We start from the raw sequence: 17,853 nt of genomic DNA on the forward strand, positions 1-17,853 counted from the left end.
AGAGGCTGGGAGTTCAGTCCCCCACAGTCCCTCCTTGAGAGGGGCTGGACTTGATGATCCCTAGAGTCCCTTCTGGCTCTGCAGTTCTAAAAGTATTATTAATTTGTATCCTGATCTCCAGTGTTGTAGCAACACTAGTGCCATCACCCATCAGGAGTCAACGAATCTGATCTTCTCTACACAGGGTTCACCAATTACATGCGCAGCCCGGCTGGTGACATATTCAACCCAGAACACTACCACGTCAACCAAGACATGACTCAACCTCTGAGTCACTATTTCATCACCTCTTCGCATAACACCTACCTCATGGGGGATCAGCTGATGTCTCAATCCAGAGTTGACATGTATGCTTGGGTTCTGCAGTCTGGATGCCGTTGTGTAGAAGGTAAGGCACCTGCTGGCCATATCCCTTCAGGATACCTCTGCTCTCCCCGCCACACACACACACCATAAGATTTGTCTTAAAATGCAGATCAAAAGGCATAGTGGTAGGGTATTGATTGCATGGTGTCATGAATCAGTTCAGGTTTTTTGGTCACAATTCAGCACCTTGGATAGCTCTTGTAATATTCACTCTAATAAACTCTGGAGTGGATATTTTGCCCCTGTGGAATTAAGAGTCCCCACCAGTCACTGGTAACAGACACACATGCAATCCACTGCCAGGAGTTGCTGCCAAACGAGACTAATTGTTTTGCCCTAAATACTCTTTAAGAACCAGTCTTTGGGTCAAGTGTCCGCCCTCCTGCTTTTGGCATGTGCCGCAGCAGAAAAGCAGCCAGTGTGAGTACCAGCAGCTGCTGCCTTCTAGATATCTCCCCTAAGCCACTTTCCTATAGCAGCAAAGACCTCAGTGTTGAACAAACTGGTACAGCCCTCCTAAGAGTCTGCCAGGACCAAATATCTCAATTTAAGGTGGTTCTTCCTCAAAGCAAGGCACGGTGGGTAAGGTGGCTCAGGAAAGGAAGAGAGCATGTATTCTCCTCCTTTTGGCTGATGCGGCAACTAAAGCCAGCCATCCAACTCTCATTTTAAAAATACACCACCACCCCAGTTCACTATGGAATAATCTGTACAGCCCACAGGGTGTTTGTTTCATCCATTTCCTTTCTTAAAAGGGTTGCTTGTCAGTCATAGGAGGTTGCCTCATACTCTTGATTCCTATAAGAGGTTGTCTGAGTTGTTGCCTTGATAAAGTCTTTTGAAAATGCAATTGAATAGAGAGAAGTCCCAGACCTATCTCCAGACCATGACATAGGTCGTATGGGAATTTCCAGACATCACATTGACAATGTGAACAAGTAGGGGAGAGCCTCCTGTTACCTCCTAAACTAGATTATTTCAACTGAATCCCTCTACCTAGAACTCAGCTTCTCAATTGGGAACACAAGCTGCATGCAGGGGAAATCTTTCCAACATGGGGACGGGGGGCAGCTTTGGGAAAAGGTATGGCATTTTTTGGACCATTTGGGGACCATTCCCTGGATCACTCCTGCACTATCTCTGTGTGGGTTAGATTCTGAGGGCTGGATGTTCTCCTTCTCTGGACTAGATGGTCCTGAGTGAGATGTATCAATGTACAGCATCATCATTTGGTTTTCATACTGGGCTTCTATTGAATTCTGAGAAAAGAAGTTGAAAAGGAGAGATATGTTTACTGATGTTTGTACCCATATATATTTCATTCAAATGAAGGGAAACACCTTTTGGGTTTTTTGACCAACTTTTTATGGTAGGTTTTGGAAGAATGTTCTTTGAGAGCTGCAAAATGAATTCCACTCCTTGCTCACATGGAAATGTGTTCAAACTATCTTAAGAAACTGGATAATTTGTTTGGAATCCAAGAATGTTTATTGTGCTGTTGAGGGAGTGTTACACCAGTATCTTTGATTATGATATTTGATGTTACTGTTTTGTTCATCTGTGTAATTGCTGTGTGGTATTACATTGCTGAATTTTAAGAACAACAGTAACAAAAGAATCCTGCTTAATTATTCACCTCTTTAATCAATTGCTTATTCTGTATTAGTTTCCTTTTTTCTTTAAAATAAGCAGACAAACAGAAAAGTGCAAGGGGTGGATCTGAACTCCAAATGTATGGTTCTCATTATCTCTTTTGCAGTTGACTGTTGGGATGGTCCAGATGGAGAACCAATTGTCCACCATGGCTATACTCTGACCTCCAAGATCCTTTTCAAAGATGTGATTGAAACCATCAACAAGTATGCCTTCATCAAAAGCGAGTATGTATTTCAATGGATCTCCATTTTTCAGGAATTGAACAATGAAGGGGAAGTGGAAAAAGAGGAGACATCATCCCAGGGAGAATAAATGATGGGTTGTTGATTATATTCTTGTCATCAGACCATGATGGGTTTCAGAACTGGTGGAAGACATGATGGATCCTATAGGTCATCAGCAGAAGTTTGTCTACCGGGTGACAAACTGAAATAGATTCAGAAGTTTGCCTTTCCAGCACATGGAAGGCAGTGAATCCCTGCATAGAGGTCTTTGGATGGTGGTGATGGAGCACTCAAATAAAGCTCTTGTCTCACCTAGATTCAGTGAGAAAGGGAAATTGTAATGGAATTCATAAGTGTAAGTGCAGATCAACCTCTCTGGGGTTGGAGCGTCTGGCTGCTGAACCAGGGCCCAAGAGTTTGAATCCCCTTCTGGGGAACCCACCTTCTGTGAGATGGACCAACCAAGATCACCCAAAGCTTGTGTGACAGAGCCGCATACCCTGCCAACTGGGCAAAGTGTGCAGTGGTCCCAGAGCACCACTGGAAAGGGAGACTGGTGAACAATCTCAAAGCACTTAATGCCTAGACAACCTGGGAGTATCGCCATATTTTGGAACCAACTTGATAGCACATAGATATGATTGATAAATGAGTTGGGATCGCTCAGACCCGTATCACTTGATTAGCATCTACTGATGTTCGTTCTGCTTTGGAATCATAGAATCATAGAATAATTTTCCATAAGTGGATATAAGAGAAGAGCTCTAGCAGCATACAAAGCCTGTCCTAGCGAGTACAACCTGCAAGCTCTTCGAGCCGCTCGTAGCCAAGTCCAACAGGCTGCCAGGAGATGCTCCAATGACTATTGGCTTCAGCTTTGCTCTCAGATACAGATAGCAGCGGACACAGGTAACATCAAAGGAATGTATGATGGTATCAAGCAGGCCTTAGGTCCATTACAGAAGAAATCTGCTCCCTTAAAGTCTACTACAGGTGTGATCATCCAGGACCGAGCACAGCAGATGGAACGCTGGGTGCAGCACTACTCCGAGCTATATTCCAGAAAGAATGTAGTAACCGAAGAAGCATTAAATAACATTGAGTGCCTGCCTGTCTTGGAAGAGCTGGACAGCGAACCAACCCTAGCAGAAATAAATGCGGCCTTGGATTCCCTCACCTCTGGCAAGGCACCTGGAAGGGACAACATCCCTGTTGAAGTGCTGAAATGCGGTAAGGAGATCATCATCACCGAACTGTATGAAATCTTTTGTCTCTGCTGGAGGGAAGGTGGAGTACCACAGGACATGAAGGACGCAAACATTGTCACGTTGTACAAGAACAAAGGTGACAGGGGTGACTGCAATAACTACCGTGGTATCTCTCTTCTTAGCGTTGTAGGGAAGCTGCTTGCGCGTGTTGTGCTGAAGAGGCTCCAGGTGCTTGCAGACAGAGTCTATCCGGAATCACAGTGTGGATTTCGAGCAAATAGATCCACCACTGACATGGTATTCTCCCTCCGACAGTTGCAGGAGAAATGCAGGGAACAACAACAGCCACTCTTAGTGGCCTTCATAGACCTTACAAAAGCATTTGACTTGGTTAGCAGGGATGGCCTTTTCAAAATACTTCCCAAGATTGGATGTCCACCTCGTCTCCTTAACATCATCAGGTCCTTCCACGATGGAATGAAAGGCACTGTAGTTTTTGACGGCTCAACATCAGATCCCTTTGACATCCGAAGCGGAGTGAAACAGGGCTGTGTCCTCGCACCAACACTTTTTGGGATCTTTTTTGCTGTCATGCTGAAGCATGCCTTTGGAACTGCAACAGAAGGTGTCTATCTCCGGACTAGATCAGATGGAAAGCTCTTTAATCTCTCTAGATTGAGAGCGAAGACCAAAGTCCAACTGAAATGCATGAGGGACTTCCTCTTTGCAGACGATGCAGCCATTGTTGCCCACTCTGCTGAAGACCTCCAACAACTCATGAACCGTTTCAGCAAGGCCTGCCAAGACTTTGGACTAACAATCAGCCTGAAGAAAACACAAGTCATGGGCCAGGGTGTGGACTCACCTCCCTCTATTACCATCTCCACACAAGAATTGGAGGTTGTTCATGACTTTGTGTACCTTGGCTCAACCATCTCTGACACCCTCTCTCTAGATGTCGAGCTGGATAAACGCATTGGGAAAGCAGCCACCATGTTCTCTAGACTCACGAAGAGAGTATGGCTCAATAAGAAACTGACAACACATACCAAGATCCAGGTCTATAGAGCCTGTGTCCTGAGCACACTCCTGTACTGCAGCGAGTCCTGGACACTTTGTGCCCGGCAGGAGAGGAAGCTGAACACCTTCCATATGCGTTGCCTACGACGGATTTTTGGTATCACCTGGCAGGACAGAGTTCCAAATAGAGTAGTCCTAGAACGAGCTGGAATTTTCAGCATGCATACATTACTGAAACAGCGACGTCTACGCTGGCTTGGGCACGTTGTGAGAATGGCTGATGGTCGGATTCCAAAGGATCTCCTATATGGAGAATTAGTGCAGGGAAATCGCCCCAGAGGGAGACCACAGCTGCGATACAAGGACATCTGCAAGCGGGATCTGAAGGCCTTAGGAATAGACCTCAACAGATGGGAAACTCTGACATCTGATCGTTCAGCCTGGAGGCAGGCAGTACATCACGGCCTCTCCCAATTTGAAGAGACCCTTGTCCAGCAGGCTGAGGCAAAGAGGAAGTCACAAAGGAAGCAAAACCAGGGAGCTGGACAGGGGACAGATTGGATTTGTCTCCAGTGTGGAAGGGATTGTCACTCTCGAATTGGCCTCCTCAGCCACACTAGACGCTGTTCCAAGTCCTCCATACAGAGCACGATACCATAGTCTTTCGAGACTGAAGGATGCCTACTTGTACTTGTAGAATAATTTAATTGGAAGGCACCTATAAGGCCATTGAATCCAACTCCCTGCACAATGCAAGAATTCAAATCAAAGCAGATCTGCTACGTGGCTGCCTCAATTTCTCTTGAATGCCTCCAGCATTGGAGCACTCACCACCTCCTGAGGTCATTGGTCCCAGTGTTGTACTTGGCTGGTCCATCTCATAGAAGGGAACAACCAGGGCTTCAGAATTGGTGTACCAGTTTTTGTGGAAATCATGACAATTTCAACAGCCTCTTTTTTTTGCATCTCTCGTTGGCTCACCTTGAATCCTCTGTCTTTCAACGCTGTATTGATGATCCCCAACTGTATTGAGTGTGTTCAGCACAGCCTGGAGAATCTAAAAATAGAACCTAGAACTACAAAGCAAGCCCCAGAGGTTGATTGATTGACTTGTAAGGCCTGCCCTTTGCAGTGGGATGTCAAAAGTCATTAGAGAGGGTTAATGAATTGGCTGCGGTTGGATCCTTCCTCGATGTGTGTGTCTGTGGAGTCACTACTCTAAATACGCAGAGTAGTAACAACATTCTCAAGCAGAAAAAGACCCAAAAAACAGAAGAGAAGGCTGGCAGAAATGAAGAATGCTTCCATATTTATCCCCAGACCTGAGATCCCAAAATGTATGGTCTGTATTCCAACAAAGAACAAATGATTTAGGATAACATTTCTCAGCTTTTAAAACAATGTATAAACCCTTCTGATATATATATTTAAAAGATCATACCCCTACTTTATTTCCCTTAAACCTGCTTCACTAAATAATCTTCTTTGAACTTGAAATAACACCAAAACAAGAAAAAAGGAACATGCCCCAGCCACCCACCTTCCCCAACTGCAGGTCTGGCATTCAAATTGTCCCCAGGAACCAGTTCTGTGGACTCCAGATTGCTGATGTAGAGAGGCACTGGGTTTATTAGTTGCTAGTTCTGAGAAAAGAACAGAACAGAAAATACTATTATACATGTACCGGCCAAAACCCTACTGCAATACACAAGAAGGAGTTGAGAGCGGCAATTTGCTAATTAGCAGCAATTAACTGCTGCAGTTTTAGACCATGCCAGTGTAGACCCACAATAGGATTCTAACCATTTCTTGGGTGTGTGTTTTAATTTGTTCTTAAAAGTCTTGAGTGGTCGCTTTAACGTTTCTTGCTTGTGTGGTTCTCCCTCCATCAGATATCCAGTCATTTTGTCCATTGAGAACCACTGCAGCGTCACCCAGCAGAAAAAGATGGCCCAATACCTGACGGAAATCTTGGGAGACAAGCTGGACCTGTCTTCGGTGAGCAGTGAAGACCTCACAAGGCTGCCTTCCCCGGAGAATCTCAAAGGCAAAATATTGGTCAAGGTAATTTATATCTTTTTTCCCCCTCTCCCCATACATGTAGATTTGTTCTGATGTGAACAGGAGGTGTGGTTAGCAATAGTTCCTTTTCCAGCCTGCAACTGTATTAATAGATTGGAAGAGTCGACCGTGCTGTGTTTTAGCTGCTCCTCCTGGCTTTTTGTGCTGACTGACACAAGCACAGACTGTCATGGCTGTTTTCATGTTTTTGTTTGGGTCTAAATAAATAAGCATGGTTGACTGTGTCTGAACTCTGGTGTCTCCCTGGAATCCTTCTCATGTCAATCAAACTCTTAATGCCACGTACCGTGCAGCTTTTGAAATTGCCCTCAGGAGAGCCAGCCTAGGACATGGCTTTTTGGTGCCCACTGCCCTCTTTTGTTCCTCTTCTCTGCATCAGCCAGACGGTCCTATTAGCTTCCTCCTTTGTCGGTGCTAGATGGTGCAGTGGCTGACTTGAGATACCCACCCTGCAGTGAGGGGAAGAAAGGCATTGTTGGGGTTTAAAGCTCTTTACAAGCTGTCTGATGTTTCTAGCAAGGATGAACAAGGGCAGAAAGTTCAACCACCCCCTAGGACCGGGGGGGGGGGCGCACAAAATGGAGCACTCTTTTAAAAAAATCAAACAGGAAAATGGTCGGCCAATTGGCCAGTCAAAAATAGAACTGAATATTTCAGGCATTTTGCAATGAAGGGAATCTGTTTTGCAACCCTGTTGTCTTGTTCCATCTTGAAAGAGAGAGGGGGGAAATTGCTTTGTGAAGCCTGAGGGAGCTCAAGGATTTGTGCCTGGTTTTTGATGACCCAAAAGAAGCATCGGCTACAGGGTTTTGTGGCAATCTGCTTGTGAGCACCTTCTAGATGCTGCCACACCGAATACCCACCATGTAATTTGGGATTCACAGCCCAGATCTCACCTCTAGTTTGCCTTTAGTTCCTTGGCCAACTTACTTGTTGGTAAGCCTCGGTAGTTTTAGGGGAAAAAAATGTTGAAATAGACCACTATATTCAGAAAAGAGGTTGTAAGACAAAAGGCTTCCATGCTATAGCAAAACCTGGTGGAGAACGTTGAAGAAATGTGTCGGGTTCTTAGAGTGAAGAGTATGTTTCTTTTCTTGAGTGTTCAGCAAGAACACTTAAAAATCATCAACTCTTTCCAAGTATTAAAAATCATCAACTCTTTCCAAGTAGGACAGAAGAGTGATTGCCCCATGTGATTGCTCCCTAGTAAGCCTTTGAGAAGAATACAGTAAGCTTCTGATCTTACAGTAGTTCTAATCACAAAACCAAACTGACCCCTTATCGTCCAATGTTTGGCCCCTTCTGTTCCTCACAACCACTTACCCAGCATGCCTTTATTACTGTAAAAATGTTCGCTGTGAAGTTTTATCCCAGAGTCATGATCCCCTGACGTATTTGGTGAATAGTTTTCTCTCACCAATACTCCCTACGCCAGCACTATGCAGATGTTACCTGTGAGTCTGTTAAGCCTCCTGAGAGCTTAAATTTGTCACCTGTAATACAGGGCACTAGCGCTGTCTTACTCCTAATGCATATGGGGAAATTCTGTTTAAAAAATCATGAAGTTTTTATAGACTGTAGTTTAATGGAGTTCAGGCAAGTGCCTAAGGGGGGGGGAATGACTGCGAGTAGCACTGCAAGACATTGGGATCTCTCTCTCTCTCTCTCTCTCTCTCTCTCTCTCTCTCTGTGTGTAGGACAAGATTTGCGAACAAGAAAAGCTTTTCACTGGTTTTACTTATTCAAGGCTAATCCGTCATCAGAGTCACTAGGCACAGAACAGCAGCAGGGCCAAGGGGTTCTAAACATAAAAATGCCATATCGCAAGACACCAAGCGTTCTGGGGAAGAGCGACAGAGAGCAGATACACGCAATGACATGGGTTGCCCAGCCATACCCTTTTGCTACAAAAGGGAAGCATCAAAGAATGGTTCTTGTGCGACAGGCATTTTTACTCAGTCTAAATGACAAATAGTTTTATGTCTCGTTCTACATGGCCTAGAGAAATTGACTTTTGGACTGTAACTCCAAAGATCCCCTAAGCAGCATGGCCAGTGGGAGTTGTAGTCACCCCCAAAAAACGAGTAACTTTGGAAAGCTCTGTATTTTGGCTGCTCTCGTATGCTTTGTCTCTGTCTGTGTATCTCTCTCTCTTGCAAACACACACACATGTTAGTCTTATGAATGGCAGTTTTGTGAATATGTGGAGGATTCTGTTAGAGCAATGGCTCCCAACCTTGAGATCTCCAGATGTTCTTGGACTAAAACTCTCAGAAATCCTGGTGAAGTGGTGAAGGCTTCTGGGAGTTGTAGTCCAAGAACATCTGTGTACCCAACACTAGGAACCACTGTGTTAGAGATTCATAAGGATGTAAAGCAACAACAAGAACAAACACCTGAAATTGGTGTTGGGTGTAGGGAGAGGTTAGAGGCCATTTTATTTGAACTTTTTAGCTGGCCTTTTAGCAGTTGGTTAATTCTTCTTAATCATTGCCTGTTCTGGGTTTTATGTTGCTGTTCAGATACACACACACACACACACGATATTAAGGTTGTTGTTAAATGCTGTGTAGCATGTATGTACATAACTGGTTTTTATTGGAATGCAGTCTGGGGTAGAGCACAATATAAATAAATCTTATTGTTATTATTATTAGACGTCTCAGTGTAACCAAGATTGTAGCAGAGACAGGTTATGTCCCCCTTGCGAGTCACAGCCTTGAGTGTTCTCAGAGAGTTTGTTTCCAACATTTGATTGGTTTTTCCGTCATTTTTCAAGCCATCGCATTCTTCACCCTGTCCCCTTTCTGCACTCTACACGCATTGCATGTACTGCTTGAAGCCATGGAACAAACCGATTTTCATTTCCTCCAAAAGTCTACTGCTACCCGTTCCTTGCTATCTGGATTTTGAATTGCAGAAGACCAAGACCAGCTTTTTTCAAGGATCCTTCGCATTTAACACAATTCATTTAGATGGAGTTTTGATAATTGCTTCTGATTTTTTTTCTTCTTCTCATAATGGATAAACTGCCCTTTTTCGTGTATGAAGCAGCAACTGTTTGATCTAACAATTTCCATGATTTTGTAGTGATTATCAATCAATAAACATGGGTCAGACATATATCATTTCCCACATTAGGCACAGGTTCTGTTTTTGAGATGCCGGGACTGGAACAATCTGGATTAGGTTCAAAACCCTCCTCAGCCATGAAGCTCACTGAGCAACTAAAGTTAGTCATTCTTTTCCTTCAGCCTACCTTAGAGGTTATCATGAGGCTAAAAATGCACGAAATGTCCAGCGGGTGTTGCTCCACCATTCTAGTCATGCTTTTATCTTCTAGGGAAAGAAACTTCCGGCCAACATCAGTGAGGATGTGGAAGAAGGAGAAGTTTCTGATGAGGACAGTGCAGATGAAATTGAGGACGACTGCAAACTAATGAATGGAGATGTAAGTACTGTGGTGCAGAACTGGAAGGGGAACACAAGAGTTGAGGTTGGTGGTAGTGAACAACAAGCCAAAGAAAGGAGCAAAAATCTTTTTTTTGAGAGACGGAGAATGGGATGAAGATGTTACATGCAAGAAAGACTGCACCCTTTTGCTGATTCCTTGTGGAGCCCTCATCTGTTCTGAATGACATAGGATGCCCAACCCTGACTATCTTGGGCCATTTAGGTTAGGAAGATGTAAAACTGGAATGGTGCAGCAGAGAGCTGCAAACATCAGAAAAAGTATATATTGCCCCATAGCTCATAGGCTATGAGTTGTAGTTAATCTATGGAAGTCCCTGCTGCCAGATGTGGGGATAACAAAAAGCTTCAGTAGCTTCTGTAGGAAGTCATGGAAGATATGGCTATGGAAGGAGGGCTACAAGTCCAAGAATTCCCTAAGCTACCAAGGGCAAAGCTAATATTTCCAAGCTCTGGCATCAAAAATCAAAGCCGGTCCCATCATTGTTGATAGCCAGGCTGCTGTATGTAGGACACAACAATGTTTCCCACCTCAGATATGTGTGTGTGTGTGTGTGTGCAAACGTGCGTGCACGCTGTAGGCTTTAGTTTGAAGAGCTATCCAAAGTGACAAATCATAAACTGAAAATTCAGCACCATGGAGAGCTCTCCTGAGACAATTTACTGACCTCATTGCAACTCATTCGCCCACCTCCAGTGGACTGGAGTCTGTGTTTTGCTCTGACTTTGGCGGCAATGTCCATTCCATTCCTTTGTTCCTCCTCAACTGGGCCATTTTCTAGTGGAGTGGCAAGACAGGCAGGACGGCTTTTAAAGGCCTTGAGGTGCTGACACAAGGGGCATTCATAAGAGCAGCAGTGCTCATAGATCTGGATGGTCATGCTGCTGGTGCATAATTGAACCTTTTCAAATGCTTTTGTCACATTCAGATGGTTTTGGTTACAATAGATTAGCATAGATGTTTATTCTTCACAGTGCAAACCAGCCATTCCTTAGTAGAATCTACAATATGTCACAGCCAGGGAAGTCCACACCAAAGATGGCAATCATGGATTTTGTAAACCTCTCTCCCCCCCCAAAAAAAAGAAAAAGCTAAGCCCCAAATCTTTCTGTTCTCCTCTTCCTCCTGCCAAACATGCTTCTAATGTACATTTGAAGACTGATATATGACCCATTGAGACATTCCACCCAGTAAAGGGATAGCTGTCATCTTTTCCCCCAGTGTCTCAGGATATTTGGAAAACTTTTCCTGGCAAACAAGAGGTCTAGAAGCTTTTTAAAAAAGGAAATGCAAGTTAACAGTGCAGATCTACAGAACTGGTTTCTGAAAGTGAATTTGTTTTATTATTTAGAACATTGGAAAGTGGTTCGTTACAAAAAATTCAATAATGTACAAAAAGTAATACAGTATACATAAAGCAAAGCAAAAGCAAAGCGTGCTGCTTATATACCGCCCCATAGTGCTTCAAGCACTCTCTGGCCGGTTTACAAGTTAGTTATGCAGGCTACACATTGCCTCCCCCCCCCCCCCCCCCCGCGAGCTGGGTACTCATTTTACTGACCTCGGAAGGATAGAAGGCTGAGTCAACCTTGAGCCGGCTACCTGGGATTGAACCCCAGGTCGTGAGCACAGTTTTGGCTGCAGTACAGCAGTTTAACCACTGCACCACGAGGCTCTATAATGGTTTTTAAATATAAAAATGTTTTTTTATATATTTAAAAGTCACATAAGCTAAGGAGAATCAGAATAAAACATTCCACCCTAATAAGCCTCAATACTTTTTTAATGTCATCTTTTGAGTTAGGAATGTGAAACTTGTTATCTCATATTCATTTGATAAGGTCTAACCGGATGTCAGATTTCAGACTGTTCTGACAAAGACTGCCCTAGCTGAGTTTAAAATGCTGAGAATTTACACACTGAGCCTCTTTCTTCTAATTTTTGAACAGGCACATCCCGTATTTCTTTCCATTTGGGGTGAAACCACTGATGTACTCCAGGCTTTGGTCAGTTTGATACAATCCTGAGTGGTTTTTCAATAGTGATTATGGTTTTTATGCCCCATTAAACCTAATGGTAGATGATACCGGTGATTATTATGGCATAAAGGCTCAGTTCTTACTCTGACAGCCTCCCACGGCCTTGTGATGTGAAATCAACTAAATTCCTCTAACTTTTCTTCCTGTTGGTCAGAACTGCATGGCATCTTCAACTGCATCAACATCATAACTTGAGGTTATTCATCTTCCCAAACTCTTAGGTGCAAGGTTCCACCACCACAAGGGATGTATCTAACAATACAGTTAAGGCTTAGATGCTCCATAAGGCAATAGAAGACCAAGAGGAGACAGAAAGGCGATACAGGATGAGGACAAGGGTGGGGCCTCTTTTGCTCTCCCAGACACTTCATCCACACCCATTGAGATTTGGACCTGAAATACCAAGGGGAAATGTGGGTTCACAGAGGACAGCTAGTCGTAAGCAAGCACTGTTTGTGACATTGCTGACTATCATTCCTTATCATTGGGCATGGCTGTTAAGCTGCCAGCCTTACCTTTCATTCCTGGCATTGTGGAGCTTGAATGAACATGAGACAGCCTCAACACTGGTGTTAAATCAACAGGATTTTTTAAAATAATGGATTACACTGGATATAGATAGATGCATGTATATGTCATTGTGCGTCTATCTGTAGTTGCGTAAATGTAGACACATGCGACAGGCGTGTCTTATGTATCACAGACCAGAATCCTGTTGGGTTCACTGAGTTGCAAGAGGAATAACTGCACAAGCAGCGTGTGCTGTCTTGTAGGGTGTCTTGTTTGCGCAGTCCATCAGGCAACTGGGCATATGACAGAGAACCCACAAAATGCAAAAAAACACACCCAACAACAACAAACTCAAACCACTTGCATAGTCGCCCTTAACATGTGCAGTAAAATCCAACAGGATTCTGGCCAGACATTTTTCAATATGTGTGCATAAATGCTCATGTTCTGTAATGCTGATGTTGTCGGCTACAGCACACCTAGGTCACCATGGGTTGGTGGCCAGCATTTCCCGGCCCCCAGAATGCTCCTTTAGAAACAGAGCAAAAAACATAGCTCTTCCCCCTTCTGGAACGTAGACACGTTTGGGAAGCTCTCATGCTTCTGAGACCCCTTTCCCAAGGTTTCCTTGATCAGCATCACCAAGAAGACCGAAGGAATATTATAGTGCTTTTATTACTTTTCCTACACCCTTCCTTAATTCTAACATTTGCTGGGCTATTTTTGGTTGTTGCTTGCTGCCGTCATTGATTGTGACTTTGTACCTTCTGGAGGCTGTGGAGATAAAGCTTTTTTTGTAGCTTGGATCTCTAAAGGTGGTGGGGAAGAGCACTGCATCTTTATATGTTCACTTGCTCTTTTAAAAGCCTTGCATAACATAACAATTGAAGCATGTCAGAAGGTGCCACCTTGTTTTTGTGTGTAGGGGGTGAATAGTTCTTTTTTTTTTAAATGGGGATGTGTGTGCATGAAAGAGAATGAGGAACAGAGAAAGACATCCAGAAAGGTAGCCCTCACCATCACCTGAAAAGATGCATGAAAAAGATATATCACATGATTCTGCTGCACCTGGCAACTGGAGACTGTAGTGGTGGAAGCTTTTAAAGCCTTTGTTCCAAAGGAGAAGATGATGACCTTCTCTTTAAAAGATGCCTTTCTCAGTTAACGTGTCCTTCTTGAGGTGTTTGTGATACTTGATCTCCCCTTTAATGGCTTTTTGTTTTTTGTCTTCCTCTCTTGCCTGACCATCACATCCTTTTGAAGTGGAAGGTACAGTAGAAGCAGATTGTCGGTCATAGAGTTTAGTCTGCTTAGCTTTAAAAGTCAAACTGTTCTGTTACCAAACTGCGGGTGCTTTGAGATGGGATGAAATTTTAAAAATTGCAGGCTGGTTGCTGGTTGTCGAGCAAATGCGCCAAAATGGAAAAAGTCAGGTTAAGCTGTACCTTTTGAAGGTCTTCTCCAAACGCTTTCCTGTTCATCTATTTATTGTATTTATATTCTACTTTTCTCTCAAAGGTGGGACTCAAGGTGATTGATGGTGTCAATAAATAAAAGAAAAAGGCAATGAAAAGGCAAAAGTAGATTGATTAAGTTTAGACAAACACTAGAGAAAAGCTGAAGAAATAATTAAATCAGTTCAGACATTTCTGTTTTGCTGCTGTGAATCTTTCCAGGCTTAAGATAAACACTGGGCTTGAGTGTTGAGATATATTGAAATTTATTTTTTGTCCCTCCAAAAAAGTCTTGGAGGAAAGTTGTTGGAAGTGTTTGGGCGAAACAAGCCAGCCTTCCTTCCTTCCTTCCTCCCTCCCTCCCTTTGATTAGTTTTTTTTAAAAAAAGAAGAGGCTGATGTACGCCTCGTTTGATGGCACATCTTTGTCTTCATTAGGTTGTAATTTGTTTTGTCTGTGTTTCTTTCGACATTCTGTAAAGAACATCTGGATTTCCAGATGTGTGCAACTGGCCCTGCTTTTGAATGACACTTAAAAAGTGAGGAAAAATGATGGCTTGTTTTCTCCTGGCATTAATTGCTGTCTTCTGAGGCCAATTAAGAAAAGCACAGGTTGTGTTCTTTCCAAAGTACACATGCCCACCAGTTACAGCCCACCAATAAGAAATAAAATTCTTATGTTGTGTGTTATGAGCTATGTAACCTATAACTAGGGCACATTTAATATGATGCTATCCACACAAAGTCTCCAAAATGACTCATAAAAGCAAATAAACATTCAGAAAATATTTGTTCTCAGTGTTCAAATTATCCCCCACCAATGTTAAAAGGTCCTCCTTGTGGCTTATCTTCATATGATTGAAGAAATATAGGCTGAGGGCCTTAACACACTGATTCCTGAGTATACCAGCCCCCCCCCGCCCAAATAGCTTTTAAAAATCCCACAAGAGTCAAAAATATTGCGGATAGGCCCTATTCAATGTGATGGGTTCATGTTAGTTGGATAGGCCTCAGAACTATTGCCTGTTGCTCACTAACCTATCCTTATCATTTTCATTTCTGGACTTGCTTAATCTTAATGTATAAATTAAGGCATTCTTAATAATGGTTTTACACCTCAAAAAGGAGCACAATGGTAGGACAAAAGCCATGGTGGAAGAGAAATTTTAGCTTGCTTCATTCTTCTTCCCTTTGAATAAACTCCTCTTTTTGTCTTTGTATATCCAGTAATGACAACTGGGAGCCAGCAGGGGGCAGTCATTTTGCATTATTCTTTAAAGGCAAAGCAACTATAACATTTTAAAAAATTTATATTATGTAGCAAACTAACTTGAAACTAAACTATCTAATGTCAACTAAAATGAAACAAGTATCACCTGAAAACCAACAGCATAGCTATAATGATATGTTATAACAGGTCCAAAGAGAAAAAGTGCAAATAAAATGGAAATACCAAAAGCTCAAACCTTGAGACAGGTAGGAATGGTTGTACAACTATGGATCCAAAGACAAAAGAACAAAAAAAAGTTGTTTTAGTATAACTTTTTAAGCAAGGCACTATTAAAAGGAGGATGAGACCCAGTTACTGCATCTTCACTGTTTTACTAAATGTCGTTTAAGAAACCGCAGTTGACAGTGTTTCGGAAGAGCTTTGTCATCCATAAATTATGAAAGGTTTATATCAAAGGGTCATTTCCTCAGGAAGTTTTGTCTAGGAAGGAAGCCGAGGTACTGGCTTTATGGGCTTTTCTGGCTTATTCTCTCTGTCCCCACCCCCCACCGCATGGTTAAATTGGGACTTCCCAGGAGAGCTCCCTCCATTTCCTCAGGAAGTTTTGTCTAGGAAGGAAGCCGAGGTACTGGCTTTATGGGCTTTTCTGGCTTATTCTCTCTGTCCCCACCCCCCACCGCATGGTTAAATTGGGACTTCCCAGGAGAGCTCCCTCCATTTCCTCAGGAAGTTTTGTCTAGGAAGGAAGCCGAGGTACTGGCTTTATGGGCTTTTCTGGCTTATTCTCTCTGTCCCCACCCCCCACCGCATGGTTAAATTGGGACTTCCCAGGAGAGCTCCCTCCATTTCCTCAGGAAGTTTTGTCTAGGAAGGAAGCCGAGGTACTGGCTTTATGGGCTTTTCTGGCTTATTCTCTCTGTCCCCACCCCCCACCGCATGGTTAAATTGGGACTTCCCAGGAGAGCTCCCTCCATTTCCTCAGGAAGTTTTGTCTAGGAAGGAAGCCGAGGTACTGGCTTTATGGGCTTTTCTGGCTTATTCTCTCTGTCCCCACCCCCCACCGCATGGTTAAATTGGGACTTCCCAGGAGAGCTCCCTCCATTTCCTCAGGAAGTTTTGTCTAGGAAGGAAGCCGAGGTACTGGCTTTATGGGCTTTTCTGGCTTATTCTCTCTGTCCCCACCCCCCACCGCATGGTTAAATTGGGACTTCCCAGGAGAGCTCCCTCCATTTCCTCAGGAAGTTTTGTCTAGGAAGGAAGCCGAGGTACTGGCTTTATGGGCTTTTCTGGCTTATTCTCTCTGTCCCCACCCCCCACCGCATGGTTAAATTGGGACTTCCCAGGAGAGCTCCCTCCATTTCCTCAGGAAGTTTTGTCTAGGAAGGAAGCCGAGGTACTGGCTTTATGGGCTTTTCTGGCTTATTCTCTCTGTCCCCACCCCCCACCGCATGGTTAAATTGGGACTTCCCAGGAGAGCTCCCTCCATTTCCTCAGGAAGTTTTGTCTAGGAAGGAAGCCGAGGTACTGGCTTTATGGGCTTTTCTGGCTTATTCTCTCTGTCCCCACCCCCCACCGCATGGTTAAATTGGGACTTCCCAGGAGAGCTCCCTCCATTTCCTCAGGAAGTTTTGTCTAGGAAGGAAGCCGAGGTACTGGCTTTATGGGCTTTTCTGGCTTATTCTCTCTGTCCCCACCCCCCACCGCATGGTTAAATTGGGACTTCCCAGGAGAGCTCCCTCCATTTCCTCAGGAAGTTTTGTCTAGGAAGGAAGCCGAGGTACTGGCTTTATGGGCTTTTCTGGCTTATTCTCTCTGTCCCCACCCCCCACCGCATGGTTAAATTGGGACTTCCCAGGAGAGCTCCCTCCATTTCCTCAGGAAGTTTTGTCTAGGAAGGAAGCCGAGGTACTGGCTTTATGGGCTTTTCTGGCTTATTCTCTCTGTCCCCACCCCCCACCGCATGGTTAAATTGGGACTTCCCAGGAGAGCTCCCTCCATTTCCTCAGGAAGTTTTGTCTAGGAAGGAAGCCGAGGTACTGGCTTTATGGGCTTTTCTGGCTTATTCTCTCTGTCCCCACCCCCCACCGCATGGTTAAATTGGGACTTCCCAGGAGAGCTCCCTCCATTTCCTCAGGAAGTTTTGTCTAGGAAGGAAGCCGAGGTACTGGCTTTATGGGCTTTTCTGGCTTATTCTCTCTGTCCCCACCCCCCACCGCATGGTTAAATTGGGACTTCCCAGGAGAGCTCCCTCCATTTCCTCAGGAAGTTTTGTCTAGGAAGGAAGCCGAGGTACTGGCTTTATGGGCTTTTCTGGCTTATTCTCTCTGTCCCCACCCCCCACCGCATGGTTAAATTGGGACTTCCCAGGAGAGCTCCCTCCATTTCCTCAGGAAGTTTTGTCTAGGAAGGAAGCCGAGGTACTGGCTTTATGGGCTTTTCTGGCTTATTCTCTCTGTCCCCACCCCCCACCGCATGGTTAAATTGGGACTTCCCAGGAGAGCTCCCTCCATTTCCTCAGGAAGTTTTGTCTAGGAAGGAAGCCGAGGTACTGGCTTTATGGGCTTTTCTGGCTTATTCTCTCTGTCCCCACC

The 17,853-nt window shown here is 44.1% G+C and overlaps 1 protein-coding gene across 2 annotated transcripts in view; it reads left to right on the plus strand.

Moving 5' to 3' along the window:
- PLCH2 (phospholipase C eta 2) overlaps positions 1–17,853 on the plus strand; it is a 111,490-nt gene that overhangs the window by 27,092 nt on the left and 66,545 nt on the right. For both annotated transcript variants that reach the window (XM_072977661.2, XM_078379106.1), the window contains 4 exons: positions 185–388; positions 2,126–2,246; positions 6,367–6,538; positions 9,900–10,007. In XM_072977661.2, the coding sequence (XP_072833762.2) occupies positions 185–388; positions 2,126–2,246; positions 6,367–6,538; positions 9,900–10,007 (605 nt within the window). The remainder of the gene's footprint in view (positions 1–184; positions 389–2,125; positions 2,247–6,366; positions 6,539–9,899; positions 10,008–17,853) is intronic.

This window comes from Pogona vitticeps, chromosome 7, assembly GCF_051106095.1.
Source record: "Pogona vitticeps strain Pit_001003342236 chromosome 7, PviZW2.1, whole genome shotgun sequence".
Lineage (NCBI taxonomy): Eukaryota > Metazoa > Chordata > Lepidosauria > Squamata > Agamidae > Pogona > Pogona vitticeps.